Source organism: Phyllobates terribilis, unplaced genomic scaffold, assembly GCF_046119375.1.
Source record: "Phyllobates terribilis strain yellow unplaced genomic scaffold, ASM4611937v1 Scaffold_5__5_contigs__length_657084704, whole genome shotgun sequence".
Taxonomy (NCBI): Eukaryota; Metazoa; Chordata; class Amphibia; order Anura; family Dendrobatidae; genus Phyllobates; species Phyllobates terribilis.
The window spans coordinates 171,547,990-171,560,646 of NW_027362765.1; the positions used below are offsets into that span (position 1 = coordinate 171,547,990).

The window sequence follows — 12,657 nt, forward strand, 5'->3', positions numbered from 1 at the left end:
ACTAGAAAGACGTCAAAAAAAATACTTCAGGAAAAACATTGCCAGATCTTTCCTGAAACGTCTTCTGCTTCAAAAACTCTGTGGATACACTGGCATCTAAAAGTCATTGAGTGCACATTTCCTTAGACTAGTAGTCACATTAAGGTCATCCTCTGATTAAAAGCCCTCTTAGAACATCTAGTTATCATAGAAGGGGCACCTGCTTGAGATGAGTCAGTTACTCTATGTCAAATAGGAAAAGTCTTCCCTAAGTAGCAAAATTAATTAAAGGGGTTGGATTCCTAGTCGGTAGAGAGGCCCACGATAACACACTAAAAACCATTGATATCATTCACTACGCTCAAACAAGAAACATACCTCTTTTAATACTGCCACTCGATGCTATTACGCCCCCAAAAAACTCTATTATAACCCTTCAGCTAGATTAAAGATAACTGAAACCCTGTCCCCATCATTCAAAATCTTTAATGGAACAAGACAGGAGTGCCCTCTCTCCCCTCTCCTATACACTCTCGTGATGGAACATTTACTATCCTCTATTTGCGAGAAGCCTAATATTAAAGGTATCACTATACGGCAAACGGATTATAAATGCATCCTTTGCAGATGATGTCCTTCTATACATTACAAGCCCACATACATCAATTCCATCTATCATGCCAGAAGTGGATCATTTTGGCACATGGTCCAGTTTCAAAATAAACACTTTAAAATCTCAGGCTCTCAACGTTTCCTTGCAAACTACCACTCAAGCTATCATCCAATCAAATTTTCCTTTTTCTTGGCCATCACAGGGTATAAAATACTTAGGGATACACATACGCAGTGATCTTTCTCGACTGTTTGACCTCAATTACAAACCCGTACTTGGTCAAATCCATAAGGACCTTAATTCATGGACTGTGAAGGATTTCTCATGGTTCGGCAGAGTAAATATATTAAAAATGAATATTTTACCTAGACTGCTTTACCTTTTTCAGACTATCCCGACCAGAATCCCTTTAAATTTTTGGAAACATCTACGTAGTAGCTTTTGTAACTTCATCTGGCCGACTGGTCGTCCACATATTCGTGGTGATATATTAGTCAGGTCTAAACAGATGGGAGGCCTCCGTCTTCCGGATTGTAGAAAATACTACATGGCGGCAGTCCATGCCAGAATACTTGATTATTTTCACCATCAACATGGGAAGCTTTGGGTTCAAATAGCACAAACTATATGTCCAAGGGTATTAACTACATTCCCCTGGAACCCACATCCCTCAGTCCGTAAACCCTCTCAACGATCCTACAGCGCATACTGTACAATCCTATCCCTACGTCGAGACAATAAGATCTCTCTAATTGACCCACAGGGCCCATTATTCCCAATCTCAGACAATCCCCCCTTTTTACCGGGGCTGTCTTCCAATCGATTTCTGGGTAGAAGTAAATATCACCCTCTTCACTTTGCTCATGTACTTTCTAACGCATCTTTAATACCCCTCAACGAGATATTTCAGGACTGCTCTATCCCTCCAAGAGCCGACTATGACTATAGACAATTGCAACATTTCTATTCCCATGTTAGAAAAGATAGATGGCTCAGTAGGGATCTTACAAATTTTGAAAAACTGTGCCTGTCGTCGTCTCCACCCTTGCACTCCATCTCATTGCTCTACAAACACCTAATATCCCATACTACAACTGTCAGACCACCCTATTGCGATGCATGGGAAAGAGAACTGGGCAAATCTTTTGAAGACTCACAATGGGCTAAATGTTTTCAAATTGCTCACAAAACGTCAATTGCAACCAAAGCTAAAGAGACCTCCTTTAAGATCATCTCCAGATGGTACCGGGTTCCCGTATTACTTCATAAGTGGTTTCCCGCAGTATCAGATATATGCTGGAGATGTGGAGTGGAAGAGGGGACAATGACACACGTTTGGTGGAGCTGTCCCATAATAAGAGGTTTCTGGACTCTGCTATCTCAGACTATTAAAAAATGACTAGTCTCTCTGTGCCCAACTCTCCTGAATCTCTTTTGCTCTTTATGATCCCAACTCGTTTCACCAGATACAAAAGGTCTTTATTAAGCTACTTTATACAGGCTGCTAAGTATATCATTCCTCGGCACTGGAAAAGTACTTCTCCACCTACTCTGGAGGAGTGGTTCTGTGAAACAGCCGTTCTAAATAGGATGGAACATTTGATTGCCCAATCCCCCACTGATTGTGATAGATACTGTGAGACCTGGAGAGACTGGATTGAATTCCAGGAATCCGATGCCTACCGTCTTACATCAGACTGATGTTACCCACCCTTTTCTCTGGTGTGTTTCTTCTCTGTCCGGATTGTGCTCAGTGTTGGTTCACGCCTGGCTGCACTATGTATGGTTTCTATTGGATTTTAGTAACTTCCTAATTGTAATTCTGATGGCCTAAAATGTTCCCTTCCCTCCTTTTTCTTCATATAACTTGATGCTTTATTGGATGTTATACTTATATTCTATGATATATTGATGCTGATATTGTCCTGGTTATTCTTTTTTTTCGTATTTTTGTAATTGAAAATTATTTAACCTTTCAATAAAAATTTAATTTTGAAAAAATTAATTAAATGGATATCCCTATCTTCATAAATATTCACCCATCCACTGCATAGGTGAAAACTGTTGGATAGATATGAGACCCACCAATCACCAGAATGTTAGACTAGTCTCTGTTCTTCCTGGTCAAAATACAGTGACTAGGAGGAGTAAAACAGATAGGCACATATGCCCCATTCACTTGATGGAAACAAAGCTGCAGTAAATTTGAACCCCTTTAAAGCCTGGGGCGTATTAGTACGCCCCAGGCCATCACCTCCGGTTCAGTGAGGGCTCCGGCTCTGAGCCCGCACTGAACCGAGCACATGTCAGCTGATTATTACAGTTGACATGTGCCCACAACAGCCGCGGGTGGAATCGCGATCCACCCGCGGCTGTTAACCAGTTAAATGCCGCTGTCAATCTCTGACATCAGCATTTAACAGCGCTGCACCAGAAGCGCGTCACTTACCCCGCCCATCGGTGACCCCGTCACGTGATCGCGGGTCACTGATGGGTGGGCATGACAACCCTGGGTCTGCAGCAGACCCCAGTGGTTGTCATGTAAAGATTGCTATGAGCGCCACCTAGTGGTCAGCGCTCACAGCACAGGAGCATTTCTGCTACATAGAGGTGATCTGCTCATCACCTCTATGTAGCAGAGGTGATCGGAGAGTTGCTGCTTCTAGTATCCTATGGAGACGATAAAAGCAAGCAAAAAGTGTAAAAAAAAATGTTTTAAAAAATATAAAAAAAAATTTAAAAATATAAAAGTTTAAATCACCCCCCTTTTGCCCCATTCAAAATAAAATAATAAAAAAAAGCCCACATACACATATTTGGTATCGCCGCGTTCAGAATCGCCCGATCTATCAATATAAAAAAAGAATTAATCCGAACGGCAAACGGCGTAACGAGAAAAAAACTCTAAACGCCAGAATTACGTTTTTTGGTCGCCGCAACATTGCAATAAAATGCAATAACGGGCGATCAAAACATCGTATCTACCCCACAATGATATCAATAAAAACGTCAGCTCGGCGCGCGAAAAATAAGCCCTAACCCGGCCCCAGATCCCGAAAAATAGAGACGCTACGGGTCTCAGAAAATGGCGCCATTTTTTTTTTTTTTTTTAGCAAACTTTGGATTTTTTTTTCACCACTTAAATAAAAAAGAATCTATACATGTTTGGTGTCTACGAACTCGTAATGACCTGGAGAATAAGAATGGTAGGTCAGTTTTAGCATTCAATGAACGTGGTAAAAAAACAAAAAAAACACCTGTGGTATTGCACTTTTTTTGCAATTTCACCGCACCGTACACGATATGGTAAAACCAGTAATGTAGTTCAAAAGTACAACTCGTCCCGCAAAAAATAAGCCCTCACACGGCCATATTGACTGAAAAATAAAAACGCTATGGCTCTGGGAACAAGGGGAGCAAAAAAACAAAAATGCAAAAATGGAAAATCCCAGGGTCCTTAAGGGGTTAATACCAAGCACTGCCACAACCAAAAGCAATGAGCTTTGCCCGGTAAATAATGAAACGCAACACTCTGTGTCATGGGACATTCAATCAGTTAATACACAGTGGCGCCAGAAAATAGACTTCCACTAGAGATAATCAGAAAGATTCGCAGGACTCTGATGCAGTGGCCACTACAGTAGTCCGTGGCTGCCAGGCCACAGCTCTGCCAACCTTCTCCTACCTGTTGGAATGCCCGATGTTGCTTCTGATTAGTCAGCCTGGTCTGACATCATCATCGGGGCATGATGCACACTTGATGGCTGCTGGACCAGGGTGCTATGAAAATTTTTGATCGTTTCTAACTTCCATCAATCTGATATCGATGACCTACAGATACCTCCTTTAATACATTAAACACATCAATAGACAGTTGCTATTTTTTAATATTTGATTATTATTTGTCATTTACATACTAATCTTTATGTGGGTATTGTACTAATTTTGTTAGTTTGGTATGTAGCACCAAGGCAAATCTTTTATATTTTTTATTTTTCGATAGTGTCAGCTATGTATTTAGCAGTGAGCCCAAAGGACACAGATTTTTAACAATGACAAAAGCTGTAATGATGCTGTGCATTTTACAGTACAAGGGGGTCCTGGCATATGCAAAATGAAAACTTAATTTGTAAATATAATATATATTCTCCATTACTTAAGCCCATATATATTGTCTATTACCTAAGGCTTTTATCATTCATGACAAATCAAAGTACAGTCATGGCCAAAAGTATTGAGAATGAGACAAATAGTAATTTTTCCAAAGTTTACTGCTTCATTTTTTGTAATGGCAATTTGCATATACTCCTGAATGTCAAAGAGTGATCAGCTTAACAGCAATTACTGTACTTGCAAAGTCAATATTTGCCCAGAAAATTAACTTTAACCCCCAAAACACATTTCAACATCATTGCAGTCCTGCCTTAAAAGGAGCAGCTAACATCGTTTTAGTGATTGATCCATTAACACAGGTGTGGGTGTTGATGAGGACAGGGCTGGCGATCAATCAGTCATGATTAAGTAAGAATGACATCACTGGACACTTTAAAAGGAGGCTGGTTCTTAGTATCATTGTTTCTCTTCAGTTAACCATGGTTATCTCTAAAGAAACACGTGCAGCCATCATTGCACTGCACAAAAATGGCCTAACAGGGAAGAGTATCGCAGCTACAAAGATTGCACCTCAGTCAACAATCTATCGCATCATCAAGAACTTCAAGGAGAGAGCTTCCATTGTTGTCAAAAAGGCTCCAGGGCGCCCAAGAAAGACCAGCAAGCGCCAGGACAGTATCTTAAAACTGTTTCAGCTGCGGGATTGGACTACCAGCAGTGCCGAGCTTGCTCAGGAATGGCAGCAGGCTGGTGTGAGTGCTTCTGCATGCACTGTGAGGCGGAGACTCTTTGAGCAAGGGCTGGTTTCAAGGAGGGCAGCAAAGAAGCCACTTCTCTCCAGAAAAAACATCAGGGACCGACTGATATTCTGCAAAAGGTACAGGGAGTGGACTGCTGAGGACTGGGGCAAAGTCATTTTCTCTGATGAATCCCCTTTTCGATTGTTTGGGACATCTGGAAAACAGCTTATTTGGAGAAGAAGAGGTGAGCTTTACCACCAGTCTTGTCTCATGCCAACTGTAAAGCATCCTGAAACCATTCATGTGTGGGGTTGCTTCTCAGCCAAGGGAATCGGCTCACTCACAGTCTTGCCTAAAAACACAGCCATGAATAAAGAATGGTACCAGAATGTCCTCCAAGAGCAACTTCTCCCAACCGTCCAAGAGCAGTTTGGCGCCCAACAATGCCTTTTCCAGCATGATGGAGCACCTTGCCATAAAGCAAAGGTGATAACTAAATGGCTCATGGAACAAAACATAGAGATTTTGGGTCCATGGCCTGGAAACTCCCCAGATCTTAATCCCATTGAGAACTTGTGGTCAATCATCAAGAGACGGGTGGACAAACAAAAACCAACAAATTCTGGCAAAATGCAAGCATTGATTATGCAAGAATGGACTGCTATCAGTCAGGATTTGGTCCAAAAGTTGATTGAGAGCATGCCAGGGAGAATTACAGAGGTCTTGAAGAAGAAGGGGCAACACTGCAAATATTGACTTGCTGCATTAACTCATTCTAACTGTCAATATAACCTATTGGTACTCATAATATGATTGCAATTATATTTCTGTATGTGATATAAACATCAGACAAACACTAATAAAAACCAGAGGCCAGCAGATCATGTGAAAATATAATTTTGGTGTCATTCTCAAAACTTTTGGCCATGACTGTACAGAATGGATTTTTAATTTGGTGCACAATAGATCTGTATATGATCACTAGTGGGCAGCAGTGAGCCATGAAGATAGAGCTTAAAGCCTGTATAATGAGGAGCGAGTTACTGGCCCCGTCTATTAAAATCCATCACAATCACTTGTTACTGGGAAGTTATTACAAGGGTCTTTGCCACCTACAGAGACAGTGCAGGCTATTGGTCTCCACAGTTTTTTTTTTCTTATACATTATTTACATCTTTATCTCCTTATTTTGTGAGATGTTAACTACAGGTACATCTCACAAAATTAGAATATCATCAAAAAGTTAATTTATTTCAGTTCTTCAATACAAAAAGTGAAACTCATGTTATATAGAGTTATTACAAACAGAGTGATCTATTTCAAGTGTTTACTTCTGTTAATGTTGATGATTATGGCTTACAGCCAATGAAAACACAAAAGTCATTATCTCAGTAAATTAGAATACTTTATAACAGCTTGAAAAATGTTTTTAAAATCCGAAATGTTGGCCTGCTGAAATGTATGTTCAGTAAATGCACTCAATACTCGGTCGGGGCTCCTTTTGCATCAATTACTGCATCAATGCGGCGTGGCATGGAGGCGATCAGCCTGTGGCACTGCTGAGGTGTTATGGAAGCCTAGGTTGCTTTGATAGCAGCCTTCAGCTCGTCTGCATTGTTGGGTCTGGTGTCTCTCATCTTCCTCTTGACAATACCCCATGGATTCTCTATAGGGTTAAGGATAGGCGCGTTTGCTGGCCAATCAAGCACAGTGATACTGTTGTTTTTAAACCAGGTATTGGTACTTTTGGCAGTGTGGACAGGTGCCAAGTCCTGCTGGAGAATGAAATTTCCATCTCCAAAAAGCTTGTCGGCAGAGGGAACATGAAGTGCTCTGACATTTCCTGGTAGACGGCTGCGTTAACTTTGGTCTTGATAACACACAGTGGACCTATACAAGCAGATGACATGGCTCCCCAAACCATAACTGATTGTGGAAACTTCACACTAGACCTCAAGCAGCTTGGATTGTGGCCTCTCCACTCTTCCTCCAGACTCTGGGACCTTGATTTCCAAATGAAAATTGGAAGTCTGGGACCTTGTGGAGTGTGTCAGTGACTGCCTTCTGGACATCTGTCAAGTCAGCAGTCTTCCCCATGATTGTGGAGACTACTGAAACAGACTAAGGGACCTTTTTAAATGCTTAGGAAGCCTTTGCAGGTGTTTTTTGCTAATTATTCTAATTTACTGAGATAATGACTTTTGTGTTCTCATTGGCTGTAAGCCATAATCATCAACATTAACTGAAATAAACACTTGAAATAGATCACTCTGTTTGTAATGACTCTATATAATATATGAGGTTCACTTTTTGTATTGAGGAACTGAAATAAATTAACTTTTTGATGATATTCTAATTTTGTGAGATGCACCTGTATTTATATAAATACAATGAGGTTCATATGAGATATTATTGGCCAATACAATAAAAAATACATTGTGTAATGAGGAAAATGAAGGACTCAATGCTGTATTGAAAAATTTGTAAAAATCGCAAGGTGGCATACAAGAAGCTAAGCCTATTGTACTAGCATCTCCTCCAATTTACTCAACTTATTGCAACTTCTTACAGAAATTTAGCAGATGGCGCCATTCACGGCAGCGTTGCAACAAAAATTAGTGTAGCATAAATATTCCTAAACAAACCAACATGATTCAAGCACTTTTTAAACTGGAGTAGTAAGACTAGCTTTAGAAACCCATAGAGTATGTTAACAAAGAATATTTTTATTACAAGGATTTTTATTTTTTATTACAAGGAATTTTATGCTTCTAATGGAGGTTTCTCAGATTTATCCTCCAAAGAACTGGTGATGTTTTCATGTTTTAAAAAACATTTTTCATTTCAATTTCCTACAAACACCTCATCACAAAGTGTGTGAATCTACCCTAATAGTATGTTGATAAATTTTGACGAACATTTTGAAGCAAATTCTGCTCCAAGATCTACATTAAACAGCTTCATATACCCTTTCAATATGCTTCACTCATATACCCATTCAATATGCTTCCTAATTTTAGTGTGAAAACTCTCCTATAGTACACATGCTGTGTTATTTTGATCATCTCCCATGATAATCAGCTGAAAATGTACTCAGAGTATTTAGGGTACTTGTCCATGATCCGTTCCAGCAGCGGTTTGGACGCAGCTCACCTGTGCTGCGTCCAAACCATTGCGTTGTAAAGTAGAAGCAAAGTGGGTGGGATTTATAGAAATCCCATGCACACTGTGCTGCTATTAGCCGCCGCGTAAACTCACCGGCGGCGCAGCTTTAGGAGCCGAAGCATGTCAATTTCTGTTGCGGAGATGCTAGTCTCCGCAACAGAAATTTCACCCTTAGAATGTATAGGGTGCGGACGGTAACTCTACACGTGTTCAATGAACACATGAGGATTTACCTGCAGGATCGGAAGCAGTGAAAATACAGAGCACAGTATGGGACCGTATAGAGTGCCTATAGCTCTGTAGTATGAAGAGGTAGGGACTCCATGTGCCTCCAGCTTTAGATAAGGCATGCATGTCTAAAAAAAATTGGGTGACATCCAGAGGAGAAGTTGGTAATAGTCATACTAGTTATGTAGTCTTCATGGTTACACCTTTACCACGCAATATGGGCTTATACTATATGCATTATACATGCATTTCTGTAGCAGTTGACCTAATATACAGCATCTGCATGGAAACAATTGATACATAGACCACACCAGATACATAGGGGACTTTTGTGTCCTTTTCACTCAGGTCAATCCTGGTTTAAAAGTGCATCTGTCTCCTTCGGTAAACACCTCTATCACACAAAACGCAGTTATTTCTGTGGGAAGAACCATAATTCATGGGGCTGCAATAATTACCCATGAGTGACATTAATGGGTCACTTAGCACTGTATGTGGCAATGGTGAATTCACTTTACAAGACTACGGGCGGGCTGACACAATACACATTAGATGTGTACATTTAGATGGATGCTTTCCACATATTTATCACTTCAAATACAGACATCTGTGACTTTTATGAACTTTGGGGACATTTATAAAATGTGGTGTCTAGATGCTGTATATACTTAGGTTTACTCTGTTTTTTTTAAATTTTTCATAATATACAGATAACAATAATACAAACATATAACAAAATTGAGTTTAGACCTAATAGGTCAGATATGGCAACTTTCCACTTTCCCTTAATGTCAAAATCAGTTCAATTCAAGATCACCATTCCATAGGCGAGAATAGATGCTGCATACTTATGATATTCATACATACATCAGTATGCCTGCTCCAATTCTTATCTTCCATTTCTAATTTGTCTTTATGGTCTTTTAAACAGGATTTCGATCACTCGGGTCACCGCTGACATCTCTCTCGCCAAACGTTCTGTCCTGAACAATCCCAGCAAGCACAACATCATGGAGAGGTCTAATACGCGCTCTAGTCTTGGTGAGTGGTCAGCAGGGTGGCAATAAATGGTAGAAAGTTATATTGAATCCACACCAGATCACTACGACCTGACAGAAGTCAAAAGAGGTCATGTTGTCATTAGAATCTGAGTAATGCAGGATTACACTTTGGGTCTATTTCAAGCAATTATGCAATACATAGATAAAAGTATTGGCACACCTACACATTACACCTATAGGAGCTGGTGTGACATCTCATTCTAAATCCATAGTTATTAATATAGATTTGGTCCCTCATGTGCAGCTATAATAGCTTCCCCTCTTCTGGGAAGACTTTCTACAAGATTTTGAAGTGTCTGTGGGAATTTTTACCCATTCACCCAGAAAAGCATTTGCGAGGTCAGACACCGATGTTGGAGGAGAGGGCCTGGCTCACAATGTCTGTTCATCACAAAGGTGTTGGATGGGGTTGAGGTCAGGACTTAGTCATGTTCTTCTACACCAAACTCACCTAACCATGCCTTTATGGACCTTGCTGGACACAGTCATGCTGGAACAGAAAAGGGCCTTCTACAAACTGTTCCCACAAAGTTAGATAGATACAGTTGTTCACAATGTGTTGTATGCTGAAGTATTGAGATTTCCCTTCACTGGAAATAAGAGCTCTACGTCGACCACTGAAAAACAACCCCATAGCATTATCCCTCCTCCACCAAACTTTACAACTAGCACAATGCAGTCAGACAGGTAATATTCTCTTGGTATTATCCAAATCCAGACTCATCCATTAGGCTACCAGATAGAGAAATGTGATGCGTTACGCCACAGAACACGTTTCCAGAGTCCAGTGACGGCGGCTTTACGCCACTTCTTTCGAAGCTCCTTGCGCACAGTTTTTGTGCTGATTTTATTGCCAGAGGAGGCTTGAACTCTGCAGTTATTGAGTCAGCAGAGCGCTGGTGACTTTTATGAACTACTTTGAGAAACAACCACTGCTGTGCAGCACCAGGAACTAGCGGTAGGTACCATGTTCCCTCACTAGCCACGTGCAAAGTTCCTCCTCATGCACCTACTTGGAGTCTCAGACCCACGCAGATAGTGACACTGCGTCCTCCCTTCTCACATATACCTGATTTTCTGCCAGCAGTCTTTTTACTGACGAAGGTCAGATTGACTGAAACGTTTATTTTGATTTTGGACTGCATTAAAATTCTTCTTATATGAACTACTGAGTGCCGAGGTTATTCTCATATTTTATGCACTATGTGTCCCAGCCATCGGTGACCCCACATTGTTGTAGTTTGCTTTTTTGTGGTTCGGTTGTCGTGGTTCCTAACTGGTTCAACTTTTCAATAATAGCACCACCAAAACCATGATCGCTGAATATTTAGGAGGGAAAAAAAATAATTATCTGACTTGTTACAATGGGGACTCCTATTACAGGACCACGCTGGTATCAGTGAGCTCTATAGAATGGCCCATTCTCTTATAAATGTTAGTACAGGCAGACTGCATGGTGAGGGGCCGGATATTATACACCTGTGATTATGTTACTGAATGAAAAACTGAATCATTTGTGTATCCCAATACTTTTGTCCATATCTCAGCACACTATTACCATAATTTAGCTTAAGGCAATTTTAATGAAGGTTTTTTATCTTGTGGTCTATTTAAAGTTATATTTGTTTCATTATTATTTCCTTCCCTCCTTTGTCATACTGTTGTATACTGTAACTGAGACCGTTTGTCCCATTTCTCCCTGCCCGGGGTGTACAGCGGAGGTGCAGAGTGAGATTGAGCGCATTTTTGAGTTAGCTAGAACACTGCAACTGGTGGCGCTTGATGCTGACACAATAAACCACCCGGCTCAGCTGGCCAAGACTTCACTGGCACCAATTATCGTGTATATAAAGATCACTTCTCCTAAAGTGAGTATTATGGAAAGTCTATGCATAAGAAAGTAAGTGTTTAATGTCAAGATCACATTTATAGGTACTGACTTGAATAAAAGGGTTTTTTATGGGGTTCCTCCTATACATTGTCGTTGGGCATTGGTGCTAGTTTAAATCACACCTTGCGATGTCTGTGTAAAGATGGAGTGAAACTATGTGCTGAGATCACATCCTATTGTGCACCGCTTGTCACCATATACCCTATTAAAGTTAGTACATGAAGGTCTTATAGTTCCCCAGCAGTGTGGAGATACTGTATAAGGCACTGAATGCTACAATGCAGACCCCATTAAATGCCGTACCTCTGGAGCTATCCCCCCCAATCCTAGAAGCAACACATTCTATGCCAGGATTAATTAGACATGCCTTCATATTAAATCAGGCCCCATGCACTATATTTGAAGCCCTATAACAGCTTGATACAAAATGAAGCTTTAATACAGCTGTGTGAATTATAGTTATTGCAAGCCAGGCTGTTCAGCTGTAGAATAAGAAAAGTTGTCTTATTCCAGCAACTCCTTTTTTGAAAGTAGGACAGCGTAACACACCAACAATAAGCAGCTGCTATCACTGGGGAAGGGGAAATGTAGTAATACGCATCAGCCATTCTGTATCTATAATACATGAACAGTCCAGGTTTGCGTAAGTGAAAACCATTGTTGTCAGTGTCTCTCCACTCATAAAGGGGTTGCATGCCTAGGAGCCCCCTCTAAGATATCCATATGCCCCAATAGGGTAATATACAAAAGTAAGACAACCACTTTAATACTGTCAGGCTCACTACATCCTGTATTAGCTGTTGGATGAAACAAAGCTTTTCCTGAACTATCATCATCACTTCACATATCATCACTTCCAGGACTCCT

At 40.6% G+C, this 12,657-nt stretch overlaps 1 protein-coding gene across 7 annotated transcripts in view; it reads left to right on the forward strand.

Moving 5' to 3' along the window:
* Window positions 1–12,657, forward strand: part of CACNB1 (calcium voltage-gated channel auxiliary subunit beta 1) — a 105,752-nt gene that overhangs the window by 65,809 nt on the left and 27,286 nt on the right. For all 7 annotated transcript variants that reach the window (XM_073683428.1, XM_073683427.1, XM_073683429.1 and 4 more), the window contains 2 exons: window positions 9,770–9,879; window positions 11,616–11,767. In XM_073683428.1, coding sequence (XP_073539529.1) covers window positions 9,770–9,879; window positions 11,616–11,767 — 262 coding nt within the window. The remainder of the gene's footprint in view (window positions 1–9,769; window positions 9,880–11,615; window positions 11,768–12,657) is intronic.